Source organism: Topomyia yanbarensis, chromosome 3, assembly GCF_030247195.1.
Source record: "Topomyia yanbarensis strain Yona2022 chromosome 3, ASM3024719v1, whole genome shotgun sequence".
Taxonomy (NCBI): Eukaryota; Metazoa; Arthropoda; class Insecta; order Diptera; family Culicidae; genus Topomyia; species Topomyia yanbarensis.
In genome coordinates this window covers 344,057,157-344,077,698 of record NC_080672.1, presented here as the reverse complement: position 1 = coordinate 344,077,698, position 20,542 = coordinate 344,057,157, and the positions used below count along the sequence as shown (strand labels likewise).

Genomic DNA, 20,542 nt, shown 5'->3' with positions numbered 1-20,542 from the left:
CACTCCGAGTAGCACAAAACTTTTGACAGAAACTCTCTAAAGTATGCAGTAGTTACTTCGAACTCGTGGAACTTCTATAAAGTTTTTCGCATTTTGGTGAAGTTTGGTAAATCCAAACGATTTTTTTGTTGAATGGTGTACGTACTATCGAAGCGAAATGTACAATTGAGAGTACGTACTGACGAGGAATACCTGTATTTATGAAATCTGACAAGTAACAAAAATCTCATCACAAGAGTATTAGTAAAAAAAAATCTGAATAACTTGCTCTTGCATGTTGTTTGTGGATGATCCATTTCCGCCTATTTATTGTTGGATATAGTACCTAATAATCCGTTTAAATACGTTGAATTATATTTTGATAAAACAGAAAAGAATGATATCAGGACATTTCTGTTTTTCATTTTTCTATCTACCACCGCTAGAAATAATCACAGAACAATTCCAAGTTGTAAGGATGTGCCTTGATTACCAATCGGTGTAAAAAAAATAAATTGCGGGAACCTTCTGACAGCTAATTTTTTAAACTTCAACTATCGGATTCTGGAACATATCTCGGAAATTGAGAAGCGACCGAAATAACTTCTAGCAGTAATGTATCCAACGGTTGAGGGGGTTGGGTGTTAAACCCTTACATCTCAAACCAAAATTAATTGGATTGAAGGAAAAAATTATTGGTGCTGACTTATTTATTTTAATACTACAATAATAATCGTCACATCAGTACATTGAGAACCTAATGTTTTAAGCATTATGAGGACTTTTGGAAAATTGTGGGAAAGGGATCCTGATCTGTAGCCAGGAGCGGATCCAGAAAAAAAAATTCGGAGGGGGTCCGAAATTTCGAATTTGAAATGTTCAATGTACTATACGTAATATGTAATACCCTTTTCCAATTAAAATCAGTTTTGGTCGTTGAATTTGGTTTGGAATTTAGAACGAATTTAAAATAGAAACTATTTTAAATTTTCTCAAGGAGATAAAAAAAAGTGGATCCGCCACTAAAACTTATCATAATCCGCAGATTTCCAATCATGTTGAGCTTACTGTTTTAGAGATAGACAAAAATAAGGTCATTTTTTTGAATGGGAAGCAAAGTTGGGATAGGTTGAGTGCCTATGAAGCATTGAACTGTTCACCGAAAAATTGCATAAACCTTCGCTAAAAATCGTTTTGTTTTTGAAATGCTTAGAGTTGAGACAAAAACTTAATATAATTATTAACGAGAATAACACTTTCCGAAAGTAGAGGGAATTTTTAAACATGGCATTTTCCGTGTGACTCTAGCAGGTCCTGATCGAATTTTATGAGCATTTGATTATTGTTGTATTATCAATTATATGAATAAGTAAAATAAATGCTCGAAAACAGTAATTTAAGGTCAAGATCACATCATTTCGAAACCGCGAATTTCGGAGGATAAGTGTCCTTGAAGAGTATTACAACGTAAAACAGCATTATTGATAAAATAATTTTGTCGTAAAGACACGAAGTCTGATATTTTTGTCGAAGAATGAATTCTTCATAATTACTTCTAGAAGAATTAATTACTGATATTATTGTACCAGAAGATGTGCTATTTTTTGTTAGAACATCACCTTCAGTACACGAAGCATTTGTATTAGCAGAAAACGTAAACTTCAGGTCCGGATTTAGAAGCACTTTAAATCTTGGAACGCCGACTGCATCTACCTAACCTGTATGCTTTGAGGTGCAATAAGAAAGTGAGACATCATGACGATAGGCTCATCCACACTCAATTGGGTAATTAAACCATAGGGAAACCCGGGGCTATTCGGACCTATCTAAGCAAATCACCTTTTTAGGTGAATAGATGTGAAAGAATTTATCGGTCAAAGGTCCTAATTATTAGTTTGAAACCTCAGCTACATTTTGGCGCCATAAAAATCAATTTACACCGCTCCATGCAGCGGTAGGCGACGATTAGCAAAACTCTACGTTTTTCCATCCTTTTACAATGTAGGAGTAATTCAGACCGTGATTTTTTTATTTTTTGTTACAATGAAATTCTGTTAACCTATGAAATTTTTATTGGAGAAACTCATGGAGAAGCAAAAAATAAATAAAGTCACAGTATTTTCTTTGCTGTTGTGTGTGCAATCGTGTGCGTAGCCGCAAGCTGCTGAACGGTGGTTGATGGAGTAGGGTGTCCGAATAGCCTCGCATGCTCATTTGCCACAAAAGTGGTGAGCGTCTTGAAAATATCTGTGTTTTGATCCAAACAAAAATCATTCCATAAAATAGGATTCCTCAAGCATTCTAAAACACTGACCAGCATTTTTTCTGCTTTATTTCGCTTTTTCTTTCATTATATGAATGTTTGATTTGAGGATGGCAAAAAAATGAAACGCGTTATAGGGTGATGAGCCCATTTTCGCCATGTTTCTATTATCACCCTACCCATTTAAAGCTGCCTTCTTTGTTCAACGCATTGAGTCAAATAGTAGCGCAACAATAGGGCACTCGATTCGAGTTTTTGTTGCACTCAAATACGAGAATTTCACTGTTTTCAGCGCATTTGTGTTATTATATTGGTTCTTAGCAACGAATCAAAACGGTTGATGTAAATTTTTACATTTTCCATTGATTGTAGGTCGATGAATTAATGAATTAGTGAGGGGCCCTGCTTAGTATGGTGAAAATAGACACTTTACTCTATATCCTTTCTAAACAAAATTGCAGAATGAGATTCATTTGTCAAAATTAATGTTTCAGTGTCTCTATGATGATATCTGATAAATGAGATCCACGGAAGATACTCTATACTGTGTTTTGGTTAAGAAAAATGCACGCGTAAATATTTCAATTTTTTTTTTCGTTATCTCTTCAATTGCCATTACATTATATCCAATTTTGGAAACCTTAGGTTGAACAAGGTATACTGACATTGTGAGTTGATGGTTTATCACTTTCGTCGAATGTGACATATATTCTACATATATTTACACCTACTCAATTGCTGGTTTCTTTCAGTCGTCTTAAAACGGTTCTGGTCATACTAATCGCTGTGCGCCATTTTAATTGATATCTGCTTCATTTCGCCTTATTCAATAAAGGCTGCCCACATCGAATTGCATCACGTAAAAATGTAGTAGAAAATTAGCTAGTGGACCGATCCTTTTCAAACTTTCAAACAATAGAATATAACTCATTAGTAAGCTTTAGACATTATTTTTTCTTTCAACTTCAATACCATAACCTTACGCTTAGCTCCACTCATTAGGTTCTGTACAACGTTTGGCTGCAGCTTCATCTTTACGGAAACCCATTTTTTCTTTATGTCTTCCTCACATTTGACCTCCTTGGGATGCTTCCGAAGTGCCCGTCGTGCCTAAAGCGTCTCGTGCGACAGATTTGAGCACCCAGCACACTATGCTTCTATGAATGACATCATCCTCGACTATTTAAAGAATATCATTCCTCGAGCGAGTTCATTCTCCCGTCGAACGTCAGGCCGTAAAGAACAGCAGTAGCAATCAAAAATGTTGACAATGCGCTGCGATGAGTGCTGCATTTGATCACTGCTACCGCTGGGGGTTAGGGCATCGCAAAAAAATTTTTTTTTTGAATTCTCGAAGGCCTCCCCTCTCATATTGTGACAAATGTCAAAGTAAGCTCAGATGCCAAATTTCACATCATTTGGACACTTTCAGACCCCCGCCCACTTTGCTTGATTGTTTTTGAAATTGGTACTATGGGAAAATATGGAGGAAAAATACATTAAATGCCATCACTTTTGAAGTAGCAATCAGCAAATTACAATTTATACCTCTTTTGAAAGGAAATAATCTTAGTATTTGAATGGAGATATTTTTGTACTGGGTCATTTTGGCCCCAAAATAACCTATTTTTAATTATTTTTCTGCTCCGTGATGCAAATCATACAAATTTTGTAGTTTTTCTAATGTGAAAAATCTCAAAAATCGTTCGGAGCCTTTTTGATCTTTGTCCGAATACGAGAAGTTGGGGTTAAATGACCTTTTGTCATTCATATTAAGCTTCATCATTTTTTCGTGAATATATCTCTATTATTCTTCACTCAATTTTCATAAACTACACCAACGTGGAAAATCCTTAGGATTATAACAAAAATAGATTCGTTACCGGTAAAATTCAGGAATATCAAATTATCTGACATATAGTGTCGATTTCACATTTTTATCATAAAATCGCACATATTAACTCCATTTAACAACCAAATTCTTATTTAATTTACTACTTTTAGTATAAAATATGCTTAGGGATCACATGAGAAAAGTTTCATTCCTGAAAAAATAGGGGAAGTTGAGGTATTAGGACAAATAATGAAAAAAATGAGATTTGTAGAGTAAATATCAAAAAGTGTGATGTTTCTGAATTTTACCTTTAGCGTTTTTATTTTTGTTTTATTCCTCAGAATTTTACACGTTCAACAAGTTACATTTTATGAAAATTGAGTGAAGAATAATAGAGATATATGCATGAGAAAATGATAAAATTTAATATGAATGATAAAAAGCCCTATAACCCCAATTTCTCGTATTCGGACTAAGGTCAAAAGGGTTCCGTTCGATTTCTGAGATTTTTTCACATAAGAAAAACTACAAAATATGTATGATTTGCATCACGGAGCGGAAAAATCATTAAAAATATGGTATTTTGGGTCCAGAATGACCCAGTGCCCCACTTTTCCGTATTTTCTTAGAAGCAAAAATATCTCCATTCAAATACTAAGATTATTTCCTTTCAAAAGAGGTATAAATTGTAATTTTCTGATTGCTACTTCAAAAATAATAGCATTTAATGTATTTTTCCTCCATAGTTTCCCATAGTACCAATTTCAAAAAAATTCAAGCGAAGTGAGCGGAGGTCTGAAATTGTCCAAATGATGTGAAATTTGGCATCTGAGCTTACTTTGACATTTGTCAAAATATGAGAGGGGGGGCCTTTGAGAATTAAAAAAAAATATTTTTGCAATGCCCTACTGGGGGTGGGGACGACGGTCTAGGCATCCAGCGGCCAAGCGCTTGTGATGTCTCCTTTCCATTGCTCTGATTTTGCCGATGGCGTCATACTCGGATATATAACTTTCAGCATTGCTCGGGCGAGCCCATTCTCTGGTCGAACGTCGGAGCGGAAACGATAGCAGTAGCTGACAGATATATTTAAATTATGCAGTGCACTGTGTACTGCTTTGCACTTCACAATTGGAGAGTTTGCGACACTAGAGTTTTTAAACTGACAAAAAACAAATCGACGGATCTCAAATTTGGAAAGCCGATTGTTTTGAGCTTCGTGAAACACCTTGAAACTCGGTGTATTTACACCGAGTTTCAAGGTGTTTCAAATTTTTTTTTGTATTCCGGTCACCGCGAGTGATTTACTTCTCCCCTAAACTACAGCAATTTGAAGTATTGCTAAAACTGTGAGCCAATCTGATGTCTATAATTGATAATCGGTACGATTACGCGTAATGTACAGAAAAACTAAGTAATGCGCAAGATAATATTAGACACTAACAATTTGTGAAATTTTAAAATGAGTCCGTACTCCGTACTCCGTACTCGAGCGTACAAACAAAATCACATTTCTTAGATTTTGCGATAAATGCGTCAAAATTTTAGTGGAAAATACCTAACATTTGAAAAGCAACCGCAATTTGAAAGTGATGCAATTTGCTTCCGTACACCCTTTAGGTGTTTGCAGTAGTCTTCCAGACCCCATCCCTTCATCCGTATGTATTTCGTGATAATAAGCATTGTCCAATCAAAGTAACAAAACGTGAGAGACCCATTAAATCACCTGAGCAAATATCCGCTCCATTGCCAAACAATCGCACATTAAATCTCGGTCACAATCCTAAAATAAGATTTCTTCCAGAAGAATCCTTCGGAAGCCAGTAGCCAACAAACATCCGCACTAGTAAGGCAAGCCCTAGAAAAAGGAAACCCATCATCACGTGTCCAGTAAACAGTGGCAAGCTGGAATGCGCAAAAAATTCTCTAACAAAAAATTTCTAAGAAACGACTGCGACAAACCAAGCCCCAAACGTGCCCAAAACTTGGCAGTCGAGCTGAAGACCAGCCCCCATCCCGAACGGTGTAATTAGCATAATTAAATAAATCCCTGCCTAAAACTGCGTCGGTATGCTGACCGTCCGACCCTGCCCCTTCTAGTAGAGCTGGTGACGGTGGTGAGGGAGACGTCAGAAACCCGAGACTGATCCTCAGCCTGGACGAATTTCTCAAGTGAACAAACAAAAGCGAAAAGCGAAAACTTCCCAACGCGGACTAACTGGATGAAAAGCAATCGTTAACAAGTTTCCTTTTCCTTCCGTTCTTGTGGTGCGTGGAGTGGGTGGGACTGAGTTTGTGCGGTTTCACCCGCCGCCGAAGGAAGTGATTGATTTTTCGGCCTTGCCAATTTGACACGTGCAGTTACACCGGTGCGCAATCAGTGGTGAACTCAACATCCGGAAGCCGGGAGCCCGCAGATTGCACAAGTCGCAGTCACGTGATTCGTTAAAGTTTCGGTCGTAAATCGTTCGCGTAAGTGTGCGTTCTCCGGGTGACGTTTATGGATCGTTAAAAGTCCTTCTTTAAATAAAATGATGTGAGAGACGGGGTGCGGGGAAAATCAATACGTTCTGTGATATTGTTGGAGAAATTTATGAGTCTAACGAGAGCCGGGCGGAAGTCAATTACGCGAAGAAAGAACAAAAGTATTTTATGTATCCAAAATTTAGCCAAGTTGGAGAAAGTTTTATTATTGTGTGCGACACGATCAGTTAAACAATCGAGTTATTTATAGTGAAATTTGTGTTTGATCGTTACACTAATCGTTGGAAATTTGTCACAAATAAAATCGAGGGCAAGTAATCTTAAACCTAAATAAATAGTTCCCGTTAGAAGATATACAGTTTTCTGTCTAGTTTTTATCGAAAAAAAAATCCAGAAATTCCAAGGCAAGCCCCACTGCGGACACAATCAAGTGTGACTAGTTGCTGGTTACCCCGCAAACAGTTTATTCGAAGAAAAGAGAAAGTGAACACGTTCATTAATCAGCCGAGCAATACAATGTTGCACCACCCCATTCAAAAAAGAAACAATAAGAAAAGGTGGTAAAGTATAAACGAGCCGAAGAAAAAGTGTTATTACTCTGGGACACGAAAGCCGTAATCGGTTCGACTACCCTTCAGTGAATTGATGGGAAAAAAGTAAAATTCTTGTTCCCTTCGCGTACCGCCGCCAACACAGACCGGAAGTGAATTGAAAGTGATTGAATGTTTCGTCCCCATACCGGCTCCCCCTCACATATGCGCCGCCCCTTTGCCGTTGGTGTGTCCTGTCGGTATGCGCCGAGAGGAAGTTAGTGAAAAATTGCCCTCCTCCCCAAGGTGAACGTGTCGCTTGATTCGATCTCATCAATTTCCGACGGTACCGTGAAAAAAAAAACAGTGAAATATATTCAGTCGAGCCCCGTTCCGTTCCGTCCCGCCCCGCCTCAGCAGCAGGCGTGCGTCACGTGGAACGAAAAATGAAGAAAAATATTGAATTTATGCTATTTGCTTTATCAATCGATGAATAATTGCGGAATAAATTTGCAGTAGCTGGTGTAAGAGCGGAAGCCGGGGGCGGTTCGACAAGGCTAACAATTTGCCATTCCGCTACAGTCAATCCCGGTAAAAAGGTCTCCGGATGAAAACCAAATATTGAATATTCGCAGTGCAAATGTCAGATTAATCAATTAAAGAACGATTTTTTTATGCGCGTTAATTAATGTGAACCAGTTGACCGAGTAGGAATTAATTACGCACACCATCACCAGTAGCGACCGTCCGGGTATATCCGGTGCGGCTGATGGATGCCCCCCCCCCCCCCAGATAGTTGGTAATTTATCATACGTAATCAATCTGATCCATATCGACGCGAGTGAGAATAAAAGAGTGCGAACCCTTCATATCAATTAAAATCCTGTGCAAACATATACACACACACTCACTCACGACATATCGTGGCATAGAAAAATAAAAAAAGGAAAAAAGTTACATCATACACAAGCGTAAACATGGCGATGGTAGTCTCCGGCCGGGCCAAAGCGGTAATCGCGGCCTTCGTGTGTTTCTTCCTACTGGGAATCGTCCTGGTGACCGGCTCCACCAAGGGATGGTTCGTTCCGGTGCGCTATCAAAACGAGCGGGTCGCCGCCAGGATACAGGTGAGTGGTGACACAGTTTTCCATTTGAAATTATGTCATACGAAGAATATACGGTTCGGTTCGGGGGAATCCTACGTAGCAACCGGAGGGAAGGGGAGCTCAGATCAGGATGCTATCAATGGTCGTCGAGGATGAATGTGATACTAACATCGATGACTGTCGTTAGATAACCGGTTGCCGGGCTCCAGAACGGAAACAATTTATTGCATCTGGCATATAGGATTGGCCTTTGATTGCAGGACTGCTGACAAGTCGGCGTTAAATATTAATCTTTATTTTTTAAGCAATCAAACGATAATAATTTAGCAAATGGTTGTATGGAAGCAAATCTGTTCATAAATTCATAAAAAAAATCACAATTTCGTTAAATCGAACGTTTGCAAAAAACGCGACCCAGTTTCCGAAATCATGTTCATGAAACTATTTATATTTCCACGAATCTAGTTCACTCCGAAAAAAAAAACATAATTTGTACTAACTGTATAAACTAAAAAGATCGAGAACTAAACGTTGTTCTGTTCATGTTTTCAGAAGGTCAGTTACAATTTTCGTAGTTTCTTTGTGCGTTTTCGTGATATTTTATTCTCGATATCACCATCGAATTAGACGTGGGGAGTAATGTGAATCAAGTTGATGATATCAACAGCTTTATAATGATTTTCGTATTTTTTCACTTTATCATGATATGTTATTCTTGAATTTACTGTCGGATTTTTTACGCAGAGTGACATGACAATATGAACTACACACCAAAAAAATCTGAATTTTATCATTGACGTAATTGCAAACATGACACAATTCAACAAACCGTAATTTACGAAATGACGGAACATTACCGTGTTCCGTTTAATTTTACATGAAACATATACTTTACATGCGCAATAACATAAAATTACACTTCTTACCATTCAGAAAAAAAACGCTGTATGTGGAGTAAAATTACATGATTTACGAAATTAAACGTCATGTAAAATTAAAATCAAACGTAAAACTAAGTCATTTTTGATGCTCGTATATGTCAGGGTCAGGAGACGTAAATTTACACTATTTTTTTCTAGGTGTGTACTTCATGATAGCGTGACCGATCGTTGCTATCTTATGGTTTTGTAAACTATTTCACGAACATGATTTGTTGCTCTGTAATGTATTTTTGACGCTCAGTGCAGTTTTCGATTTCTTTCAGGAAATCACACTGAACTTTATCAAATGAATAATGATGTTCAAGGTCGTAATAGTTTCGCTAGCAGCTTGAAGCAGCTAAAATGTGTTCTACATTTATACGTTCGCACTATTTTATAGGATAACTTTTTTTCTATTCAAACAAACTGCTCCAAATTTCCTGGGTTTTTTTTAGCTTATCCGATGTCGTTCCTCGAAAATTAGAAACCCGAATGCGTTTTCTTTATTTGTTTTGCAGTTTAAGTGAACAAGTGATGTACCATATTTATACGTTTACTAAGAAAAAAAAATTGAGTTTTTCCCCAAAAATGCATTTTTCAAGTAATATTAACACGGTATTCGAATGATCTGAACCTGATTGACAATGTTCGCGAATGTCAACACGAAGCAGTATCAGGGCAGGCGGAATACTTTTCCCGAGTGGGTAGTAAGATTCGGAGTGATTTCTTCTCGTACTGACGAAAGCTCAGCTATGGAGTGTGTAAGTGAAAATTGAAATTCCCTGAGATTCTGGTGGCTATTTGGAAACACCCTTTGTTTACAGGGCTGTATGTCTGACGGCTCAGCGAAAATGTGTTTGTTGAATACAAATACTACAAATGTTCCACAGCTAAGTACCAATTACTCCATTCTTTTAAATGTAGTAGCATTAATTTTCCGTTCCCTGCTATAAAACCTTCCTTTCGCGGGTACTGAAGCCCGCATGATAGTGTTGACTAACGGGAAAGTAGTGGAGGTCGGTTTGAATATTTCTACGACATTGCACATGTTGTCGGGTCGTGCGCCTTGTGTTCTTCACACCAAAAAAATCTAAATTTTACCGTTAAGGTAATTCCAAACTTGCCACAATTTAACAAACCGTAATTGACGAAATGACGAAATATTACCGTGTTTTGTTTAACTTTACATGAAAGATGTACTTTCTAGGCGCAGTGTCATAAAATTACACTCCTCCACATTTTAAACAAACGTCATATGTGGAGTAAAATTACGTGACTCGAAAAATTCAACATATAAAATTAAAATCAAACGTAAAGCTATGTAATTTTTGTTGCTCGTATATGTCATGGTCAGGAGACGAAAATCGAAAAAAACACCCTAGCTCCCCCAATATGGCCGCTAAAGGGTAAAAAAAAAACATACGTCTCCCAACCTTTGAACGGAACGGATCGTTAAATTTCACAGTGGTGTTCGGTGTGTAAATTTTAGTGAGTCAAGGTCATCCTTTGTTCGTTCGTTAGCTGTCGTTCTGCTGGTGCCGAAAGTAAATCCAGTACATTGTTTTCGCTGGTGCGGAACAATCGACGTTGTTTGCAGATAAGTTTTGCTTTATTTTTTTCCCTCGTTTGCTTTCTTTCCTTTTCCCTACTTTTACTCTACCTTGTAATCAAATAATAAGACACATTCCCGTTTATATAACGCTCTGCCCTCGTGCTTAAATGGCCGAGGGCGAAATACCATCTGATGTAATCATGGAAGTCCCTGATCCCCCTAATACTCGCATTGCTCCCCGTATAAAGCAGTACCCAGAAGGTTCCTCTGGGCCATGGGTGGTATATTTTCGGACCGGAGAGAAACCGGTTAATATTTTAAAACTTTCTCGAGATCTGACTGCTAATTACCCGGCCGTAACTCAGATAACACGTGTTCGGGCAAACAAGATACGTGTTCTAGTGAATGATCTCGGGCAGGCAAACGCGATTGCTTGCTGTGAGCGCTTTACGCGGGAATTTAAAGCGTACGTGCCTTGTGTGGCCTGTGAAATCGATGGGGTAGTGTCCGAACCGGGCCTGAAATGCGAAGAACTGTTGGAGCACGGGGTTGGCTGCTTTAAGGACCCCTCTCTTGAACAGATTAAGATCTTAGAATGCAAACAATTGTATACCGCAAACACCGAGGGAGGTAAGACTACCTACTCTCTATCAGGCTCGCTTCGGGTGACATTCGCCGGGTCCTCTCTTCCCAACTACATCCTCCTTGACAGGGTTCGCCTACCAGTTCGCCTGTTTGTACCGCGGGTCATGAGCTGCAGCAATTGCAAGCAGTTGGGCCACACAGCCACATATTGTGGAAATAAGAAACGATGCGGCAAATGCGAAGGAGAGCATGAGGATGACTCTTGCGACAAAGAAACTGAAAAGTGTATTTGCTGCGGGGGCCCTTCACATGCTCTTAAATCATGCCCTGCGTACAAGCAGCGCGGGGATAAAATTAAGCGCTGCCTTAAGGAACGCTCAAGGCGTTCTTATGCAGAAATGCTAAAGAATGCTTCGCCATCTGTCCTGTCCGAAAATCCCTATGCTGGTTTGGCTAACGTTGAGCAAGAATCTGACGACCCACGAGAGGGAACATCTTTGGTTAACCCAGGGGAATCCAGGAAGAGGAGAAATCCAGCCTCCCCTACATTGCCCCGTAAGGGTGCCAAGGTGTCGTCCACTCAGAGTGCGCCATCTACAACCAATAAATCCAACGGAAGTGATGCACAAAAGCCGAAGCAATTTGCTCCAGGACTTGGAAATATTAATTCTAACAAGGAGTACCCACCACTTCCAGGGACACCAAAAACCCCAAGTGTCCCCTTTTTTCAAACAGATACTCAGTCCAGTAGCGGACTAATGAAATTTTCTGACATAGTGGACTTAATTTTCACAGCTTTCAATGTTACTGATCCTCTTAAAAGCCTTCTGATACGTTTTCTCCCTATAGTGCAAACATTTTTGAAGCAGTTGACTACTAAATGGCCCCTCCTTGCAGCGATCGTATCCATCGATGGCTAAGTCATCGAACGAGGTCACCGATTCGATCACTGTTCTACAGTGGAACAGCAGAAGTATCCTCCCGAAAATCGATTCCTTTAAATTTTTACTAAATAGTTTAAAATGTGATGCTTTCGCATTATGTGAAACTTGGTTAACTTCCGATATAAATCTCAACTTCCACGACTTTAATATAATTCGTCTGGATCGAGAAAACCCCTATGGAGGAGTACTTTTGGGGATCAAAAAATGCTATTCTTTCAACCGAATTAACCTCCCTTCGACACCAGGCATTGAAATTGTCGCTTGTCAAGTTTTAATCAAAGGTAAAGACCTTTGCATTGCTTCCATCTACATTCCTCCTAGAGCCTCGGTAGGGCACCGAACGCTTTGTAATATCACGGAATCCTTACCGGCACCGCGGCTAGTTCTGGGAGACTTTAACTCGCACGGTACGGTATGGGTAAGCTGACCAACCGTACGGAATTTGGGAGGACAGTACGGATTTTTGGTCGCGTGTCCGGAAAAAATACTTGTACGGATTTGTCCGGAATTTGTACGGAATTTTCAACCTCAGTGAAACAGGAAGTACTCCCGGGATAATAAAAAATCTTCCACAAATGGAAACAGATAAAATACCGTTTCAAACTAGTTTCCCAGGCTCCAAAAATGCAATTTTGTTAGCAAAAGGAAAACAGCGAACGAGAGTGCTAAGAAATCCATTTTTGAAAATTTTCATGAACTTGGAACTAAGTGAACTTTACGATTTTTATAATATAAATTAAAAAAATGAACTTTTATGTGTCCCGCTATCCACCTCGACTAGTTATTTAAACCATTCTTTCTAGTTGGGTGGCATGTTTAAATTCAGTGTCTTCATTGACGATATAACCGGGAACTCTAGTGATATGGGAGAACTCACTCTCTTCTAGGATCTGAACCAAGAATACACGCAAATATTTGTTGTCTTATGAATTCTGTTAGTAAAGGTTGTTATTATGCTTGTTGCAATTATAATTAAAATTTAGCTTTCAATTAGACTGTATAAGTCCGTTAAAATAATGAAAAAATACAAATACAAATAGTCACACGGTAATAAAGTAGAATTTATACACGCGAAGTTACATACGCGACAAACAATTTAACATACAAGCGCTTGAGCCCTTCACGCATACCTACGGTTACGACCTTGCAAACAGGATAACACCTCGGTGACTAAGTGAACGTTTTAGCGCTTATAAATTTACAAACGCGGTCTCAAGAATGACCCTACAAACACTCGTGTTCGCGCGATCATGAATTGGTTATGTCCAGAAGTTCTTCTTCTCGGCCCTAGCAGCCTAACTGGACTTCAGTTGGACCAATCAGAAAAAAAGACGCTCATTCCACTAGACAACACGATCCATGGGCCATGGCGACATACCGGAAACTCTAGTGATAGAGTTGATGGTGATACAGAACTCACTCTCTTCTAACATCTGAACCATATACTGAAAATTAAGCATTAGATTCACGGTCTGCGCGATCATCTATGAACACATGCGAATATGCGAATGGACATCCGGTTTTAAAACCGAATTTATATACAAGTGACACGCTAGCATATGCGACATGCAAGCGTCCACGCGACAAACAAACGCCCACGCGATCGAACACGATAGCATACAAACGCCCGAGCCCTTTGCGATGGTACGCAAAGACAATCGCGATCATCCACGCACAATTAGGGCCAATATTTCGCACACACACAAAAACGGGGCAATGAGTTAGTGAACCCTACTGCACTTCCACTACTATTAACGCGGTCTCAAGCGAACACACATAAACGCTCATTCTAACGCGATCGTAAAGTCCATACGCCCACACAACTTAACCGTACACTCGATATCACAATCAGAAACATAGCCCGCTGCAATTGGACTTAAGCAGTGTTGTAGTGGGTTACACTTTCCGTCTCGTCTGCAATTGTAATGAGTGATTTTGATGGGGAGCCCTTCCGTGAACCCAGCTCTACAGCTCCAGTAGGGAAACTCTCGTAAAAGAAAGAATGAAAACAAAACTTAAAATAGCTCTGAGAAGCGTTTTCTGTAATAACATGTTTAAAGCTGTTGCAAGAAAAACATTTTTACCAATTACTTCTCCGCGTTGCCACCACATTAAATATTTTTCCATTCTCTTTAGTCTTTTGTTGCCAAAAAATAAAAGTTGTTAAAAATGATTTTTTTACAGTTGTAGTTTTTAATATATTTTTTTAATTTTTTGAAGCGCTCACAACTTTTTATTCAGCTTTTGTTCTTTGCCTAGAAGAGATTTTTCCCTGCAATTTTTTTCGGAGTATTTTACTGTACAAAATACAAATCTCGAGCAACATTTTTTGAAAATGATTCCTGCAAAAACTCTTAGTCCTTTTAATATATTACTCTTGAAACAAAATGCTTTATTTTTCCGTGCAAAACGCTCAGGACTCATGCTGATAAAACATCTAATGTTTATCTGTATCGAAGATGGTCGTTCGCGATTTTAAAGATTTTTGGGTGAATCTTGGAGGAATTACTGTATTATAGAATCTGTCGGGAAGTGGAGATTTGAACAACAATCGAGTTTTTGGAATATTTATACACAGATTTCATAGGCTTACGAAAGTTACCTCTATCCAATGCCATCATATCAGGCATTCAATAATGGTTATTTTCGATAGATTTTGCCAGGAAAATAAAATCATTTTACAGAACAATCTACCATATTTCGCTGATCGTGATGCATTACTACTTGCTTTTCCTGCCTCACTTATTGTTTTTCGGAATTGGAGGCTAAGTGGTGCTAATACATGGCATGCATGGATGAGATGAATTCGAAACGCTTTTGAAGATGTCGGGCGTTCATTGAATAAACATCCAACGCATTGGACTAACGTAGGATGACTTAATCTCACTGGGCGGTTGACGTAAACGATTATTGTCAAAAAAGGGCCATTAAACGTATTACGAACTGATCCATTTGGACTGCCATTATGGCACGTAAAAAGCTGGATAGTTTGGTTCCATAAATGCGCACTGCTAATTAAGTAACAAATGTACATAGAGGAAACCAATTAGAACACTAACACAGAAACTCTGACATATAGTATTTGTGCTCCATCACTTACATTGAATCCAGAAAATATTTCTATTATAGAGGCTTTGCCTCTTTTTCGGGGTAGAAAAATGTCATTTGAAAAAACTCACCCAGTGTGCGGGGAATCGAACCAAATCCAACTACGCTATGCCAACTCCTAAAATCATTATTAAAAATCCCATTGCCTGTAATAAAATATAGTAAACAAGAGAAATACTAAACCTCAAAGAAAAGAAATCAACTTTTGTACTTTAAATTTTGAGATGAAAGGTGTACGAATTTTTCCTAGCCCACAGTTGGTCAGCTTAGATATGGGGCTGTCTTCATGATGATAATAGATCAACATTAATCCAAGATCTTTGCGATAATTTCAACATGACCATCTTAAACACGGGAGAAATGACGCGGATTCCTACACCACCAGCACGCGCAAGCGCGTTGGATTTATCGCTTTGCTCGACATCGCTACAGTTAGATTGCATGTGGAAGGTGATCCCTGATCCCCACGGTAGCGATCATTTGCCTATCGTGACTTCAATTGCTAACGGTTCAAGACCATCGAAAACAATCAATGTCTCGTATGACCTCACACGGAACATTGATTGGAAGAGTTACGCGACCGCGATATCCGTTAAAATCGAATCCACTCAAGAACTTCCCCCGGAGGAAGAGTACAGGTTTTTGGCTGGCTTGATTCTCGACAGTGCGAATCAAGCTCAGACTAAACCAGTACCCAGCGCGAATACCCATGGACGGTCTCCCACCCTGTGGTGGGATAAAGAGTGCTCAGAGCTGTACGCGGAAAAGTCCACTGCATATAAGGCCTTCCGGGAAGACGGGTTACTTGCTAGCTATCAACAGTACGCGTCGTTAGAAAGGCGAATGAAGAGTCTAATGAAAGCCAAAAAACGCAGTTATTGGCGTCGGTTCGTCGACGGGTTAACGAGAGAAACAGCGATGAGCACTCTTTGGGGTACGGCTCGACGTATGCGTAATCATAATAGTACCAACGAGAACGTGGAATATTCAAACCGTTGGATATTCGCTTTCGCCAAGAAGATCTGTCCGGACTCTGTCCCGGTACAGAAAACGTACCGCACCGCGTCTTCTCACGATACCGCGAACGAAACACCGTTTTCGATGGTGGAGTTTTCACTTGCTCTCTTATCGTGCAACAATAACGCCCCAGGGTTAGACAGAATCAAATTCAACTTGCTGAAGAATCTGCCTGACACTGCAAAAAGGCGCCTGTTGAATTTATTTAACAAGTTTCTTGAGGGTAACATTGTCCCTTATGAATGGAGGCAAGTGAAGGTCATCGCCATCCAAAAACCAGGAAAACCAGCCTCCGACCACAACTCGTATCGGCCGATTGCAATGCTGTCCTGTATTCGGAAGTTGTTCGAGAAAATGATCTTGTTTCGCCTCGACAATTGGGTTGAAGCAAATGGCTTACTGTCAGATACACAATTTGGCTTCCGCAAAGGCAAAGGGACGAACGATTGCCTTGCGTTGCTTTCTACAGAAATCCAAATGGCCTATGCTAACAGAGAGCAGATGGCATCAGTCTTCTTGGATATTAAGGGGGCTTTTGACTCAGTTTCTATCAACATTCTGTCAGAGAAGCTGCACCAGCATGGTCTTTCACCAATTTTAAATAACTTTTTGCTAAACCTGTTGTCTGAAAAGCACATGCACTTTTCGCATGGCGATTTAACAACATCGCGATTTAGCTACATGGGTCTTCCCCAGGGCTCATGTCTAAGTCCCCTGCTCTACAATTTTTACGTGAATGACATTGACGATTGTCTTGCCAATTCATGCACGCTAAGGCAACTTGCAGACGACGGGGTGGTCTCTGTTACAGGGCCCAAAGCTGCCGACTTGCAAGGACCATTACAAAATACCTTGGACAATTTGTCTGCTTGGGCTCTTCAGCTGGGTATTGAGTTCTCCACGGAGAAAACTGAGTTGGTTGTTTTTTCTAGGAAGCGTGAGCCGGCGCAACTCCAGCTTCTATTAATGGGTGCAACGATCAACCAGGTTTTCACATTTAAATATCTCGGGGTCTGGTTCGACTCTAAAGGTACCTGGGGATGTCACATTAGGTATCTGAAACAGAAATGCCAACAAAGGATCAATTTTCTCCGAACAATAACTGGAACATGGTGGGGTGCTCACCCAGGAGACCTGATCAGGTTGTACCAAACAACGATATTGTCGGTGATGGAGTACGGGTGTTTCTGTTTCCGCTCCGCTGCGAACATACACTTCATCAAACTGGAGAGAATCCAGTATCGTTGCTTGCGCATTGCCTTGGGTTGCATGCACTCGACCCATACGATGAGTCTCGAAGTGCTGGCGGGCGTTCTTCCGCTAAAAAATCGATTTTGGGAACTCTCATATCGATTGCTCATCCGATGCGACATTCTGAACTCGTTGGTGATTCAAAATTTCGAGAGGCTCGTCGAGCTTAATTCTCAAACCTGTTTTATGTCCTTGTACTTCGACTACATGGCACAGAGCATCAATCCTTCTTCGTACAATCCCAACCGTGTCCGTTTCCTAGATACTTCTGATTCTACTGTATTCTTCGACACATCCATGAAGGAAGAGATTCGGGGAATTCCGGACCATATACGCCCGCAGGTGATCCCCAATATATTTTATAATAAATTCCGAGAAGTCGACTGCGACAAAATGTTTTACACTGACGGATCAAATCTCGATGGGTCCACTGGCTTCGGTATCTTCAACAATACTATCACCGCTTCATTCAAGCTCAATGATCCCGCTTCAGTTTACGTCGCAGAGTTAGCTGCAATTCAGTACACCCTTGGGATCATCGACACTCTGCCCACAGATCACTACTTCATCGTTTCGGACAGCCTCAGCTCTATCGAGGCTCTTCGTGCGGTGCAGCCTAAAAAGCAATTACCGTATTTTCTGGGGAAGATACAGGAGTCCTTGTGTACGTTATCTGAAAAATCTTATCAGATTACCTTTGTTTGGGTCCCCTCTCATTGTTCTATCCCGGGCAATGAAAAGGCCGACTCATTAGCAAAGGTGGGCGCATTAAATGGTGACATATATGAAAGACCAATCTGCTGCAACGAATTTTTTAGTATTTGTCGTCAGAGGACACTCAACAGTTGGCAAACCTCGTGGAGCAATGGTGAACTTGGACGATGGCTACATTCCATTATCCCAAAGGTATCAACGAAGCCTTAGTTCAGGGGGATGGATGTGGGTCGGGATTTTATTCGTGTAATGTCCCGACTTATGTCCAATCACTACACCATGGATGCGCATTTGCGGCGTATTGGGCTTGCGGAGAGTAGTCTGTGCGCTTGTGACGAGGGCTATCACGACATCGAACACGTTGTCTGGGTGTGCGCCGGGTATTGTGACGCCAGGTCTCAGTTAAAGGAATCCCTTCGGGCCCGAGGTAGACCACCCAATGTACCAGTCCGAGATATGCTGGCAACTCGTGATTTCCCCTATATGTCCCTTATTTATACCTTCATAAAAACGATAAATATCCCAATTTAACCCCTCTCTTTTATTTCTCGTTTTTAGAGTTTCCTCCTGCCTTGTGGAACCGATCAGCTCCAGAGTGCCACTATGTAACCGCCATCGCCCTTACCACTACGCCTGCATAGAAGGAAACTGAAGCGAGAGCGACTTGAGGTCCGTCGAGGTACTCGACGACTTACTATACTGAGGCGCAAATTTGATTCGCTGATCCCCCTCCCCCCCCCCCCCCCCCGCCGTTCGAGCGAAAGTTGCAAGTTTTGCTCTTCTTTCCCTGTCTCTCCCCTGTCCTTGATACAACTGCTGCTACACTGATGCGGAAATAAGCCACCCTTTGAATATCTTGACCAAGCATAAGTTTTAGTTAAAAAATTCAAATTAGTATTCTGTATTCCTAGTTTTAAGATAGCTATAATTTTTACTCTTTATTGAAACTCTTGTCCTCCATCTTGTAAATAGAATTGAATCCCTAGTTTTAAGATTTCTGTGAAATTTCTCATAAATATTTGTTCCCCCCTTTTGTGTACTAAACTATATTGTTAGTTTTAAGATAACCGTAAAATATTTCGTAAAATACTATTACTCCCCCTCTTGTATATCAAAGTGAATCCCTTGTTTTAAATTTTTTCATAAAAAAAATCTTTTGGCCCTCTTTTGTATATTGAATCTTATTTCTAGTCTTAAGATAGCTGTAAACTTTCTTTTCCTTTGTAAAAAAAAATATTTCAACATTGTAACCTCCTAGTTTTAAGATATCCAAATGTAAAAACAAAAGCATTTGGCACCGCCAAGCTAACGCATTTGTGCCTATCAAATAAACGAAATGAATAAAAAAAAAGGGTAAAAACATTGCAAAAATATTCTCTAAGCAAAGCTGCTTCAAATGGCTTATTACAATTCCATTTTGGCTTGGGGGCACATTTCACATGCTTACCCGGCTAGACCCTTTACACGATTTTTTATGCGCCAGATCTCCGGTAAACGAATCCGTTCGACCTGGTTCTAGTCCGATATGTGCTGGCTACCCTCCAAATTTATTTATATCTTCTCTTTTGGTTGACTTGCTAAACAGCTACCTGCAAATGTGATCCCAAGAGTTCCCAGCGGATCCAAGGAGGCCAGTCGGCGATCCGGTTTATGATGGGCTGATAGTGATCTTCCGTTTGCTATAGAGCTACAAGTTTAATTTCTTTTTATCTCTGTTATTTTTGTCCGCCCTTTCCTCGCTTTCTCTGCTACTAGTTATTGTTTCTCCTTGTTCCAATTTTTAATCAAATGATTGTTAATGTTAAAACATTACAAATTGTATATATTGTCCTTAAAAATATTTCTAACTGCTTCCCATAGTTTGAATAAAATTGAATTAATATTATTTGTCTATCGATCTGAAATCCTTGTATTAAGGTGTAGATGTGTCAAAATGTATACCCATGAGTATAAATATAAAAAAAATAATTCCAAATTTCAAACAAATCTCAATTATTATCCCATATTCTCAAAAAAAAATTGTAAAACAAAGAAATTTGTATCTGTATAAAAATATGCAATTATTTTACATCGAGGATATCCAACTCATGAATTTTGTGTGCAAGACACATACGTGGTTAATCTTAGGTTTTGCTTTGTTCCAAACTTTCGAGTGGGTAATTCCCCCCTCGGTAATTTTCGAGTGGGTAGTACTACCCATACTACCCACGCATTCCGCCGGCCCTGTGCAGTATTCGCATGTCCCATAGATTAAG

At 39.8% G+C, this 20,542-nt stretch overlaps 1 protein-coding gene across 13 annotated transcripts in view; it reads left to right on the top strand.

Moving 5' to 3' along the window:
* LOC131690758 (collagen alpha-1(XVIII) chain) overlaps positions 1-20,542 on the top strand; it is a 1,092,580-nt gene that overhangs the window by 468,425 nt on the left and 603,613 nt on the right. The window contains exon 2 of one of the 13 annotated variants that reach the window (XM_058976751.1): positions 5,884-8,217. The exons of 11 other annotated variants lie outside the window; for them this stretch is intronic. In XM_058976751.1, coding sequence (XP_058832734.1) covers positions 8,068-8,217 — 150 coding nt within the window. In that variant the 5' untranslated portion in view covers positions 5,884-8,067. Of the gene's footprint in view, positions 1-5,880; positions 8,218-20,542 lie in introns of all 13 variants that reach the window. One more of the 13 variants, XM_058976749.1, reaches the window with a different exon arrangement.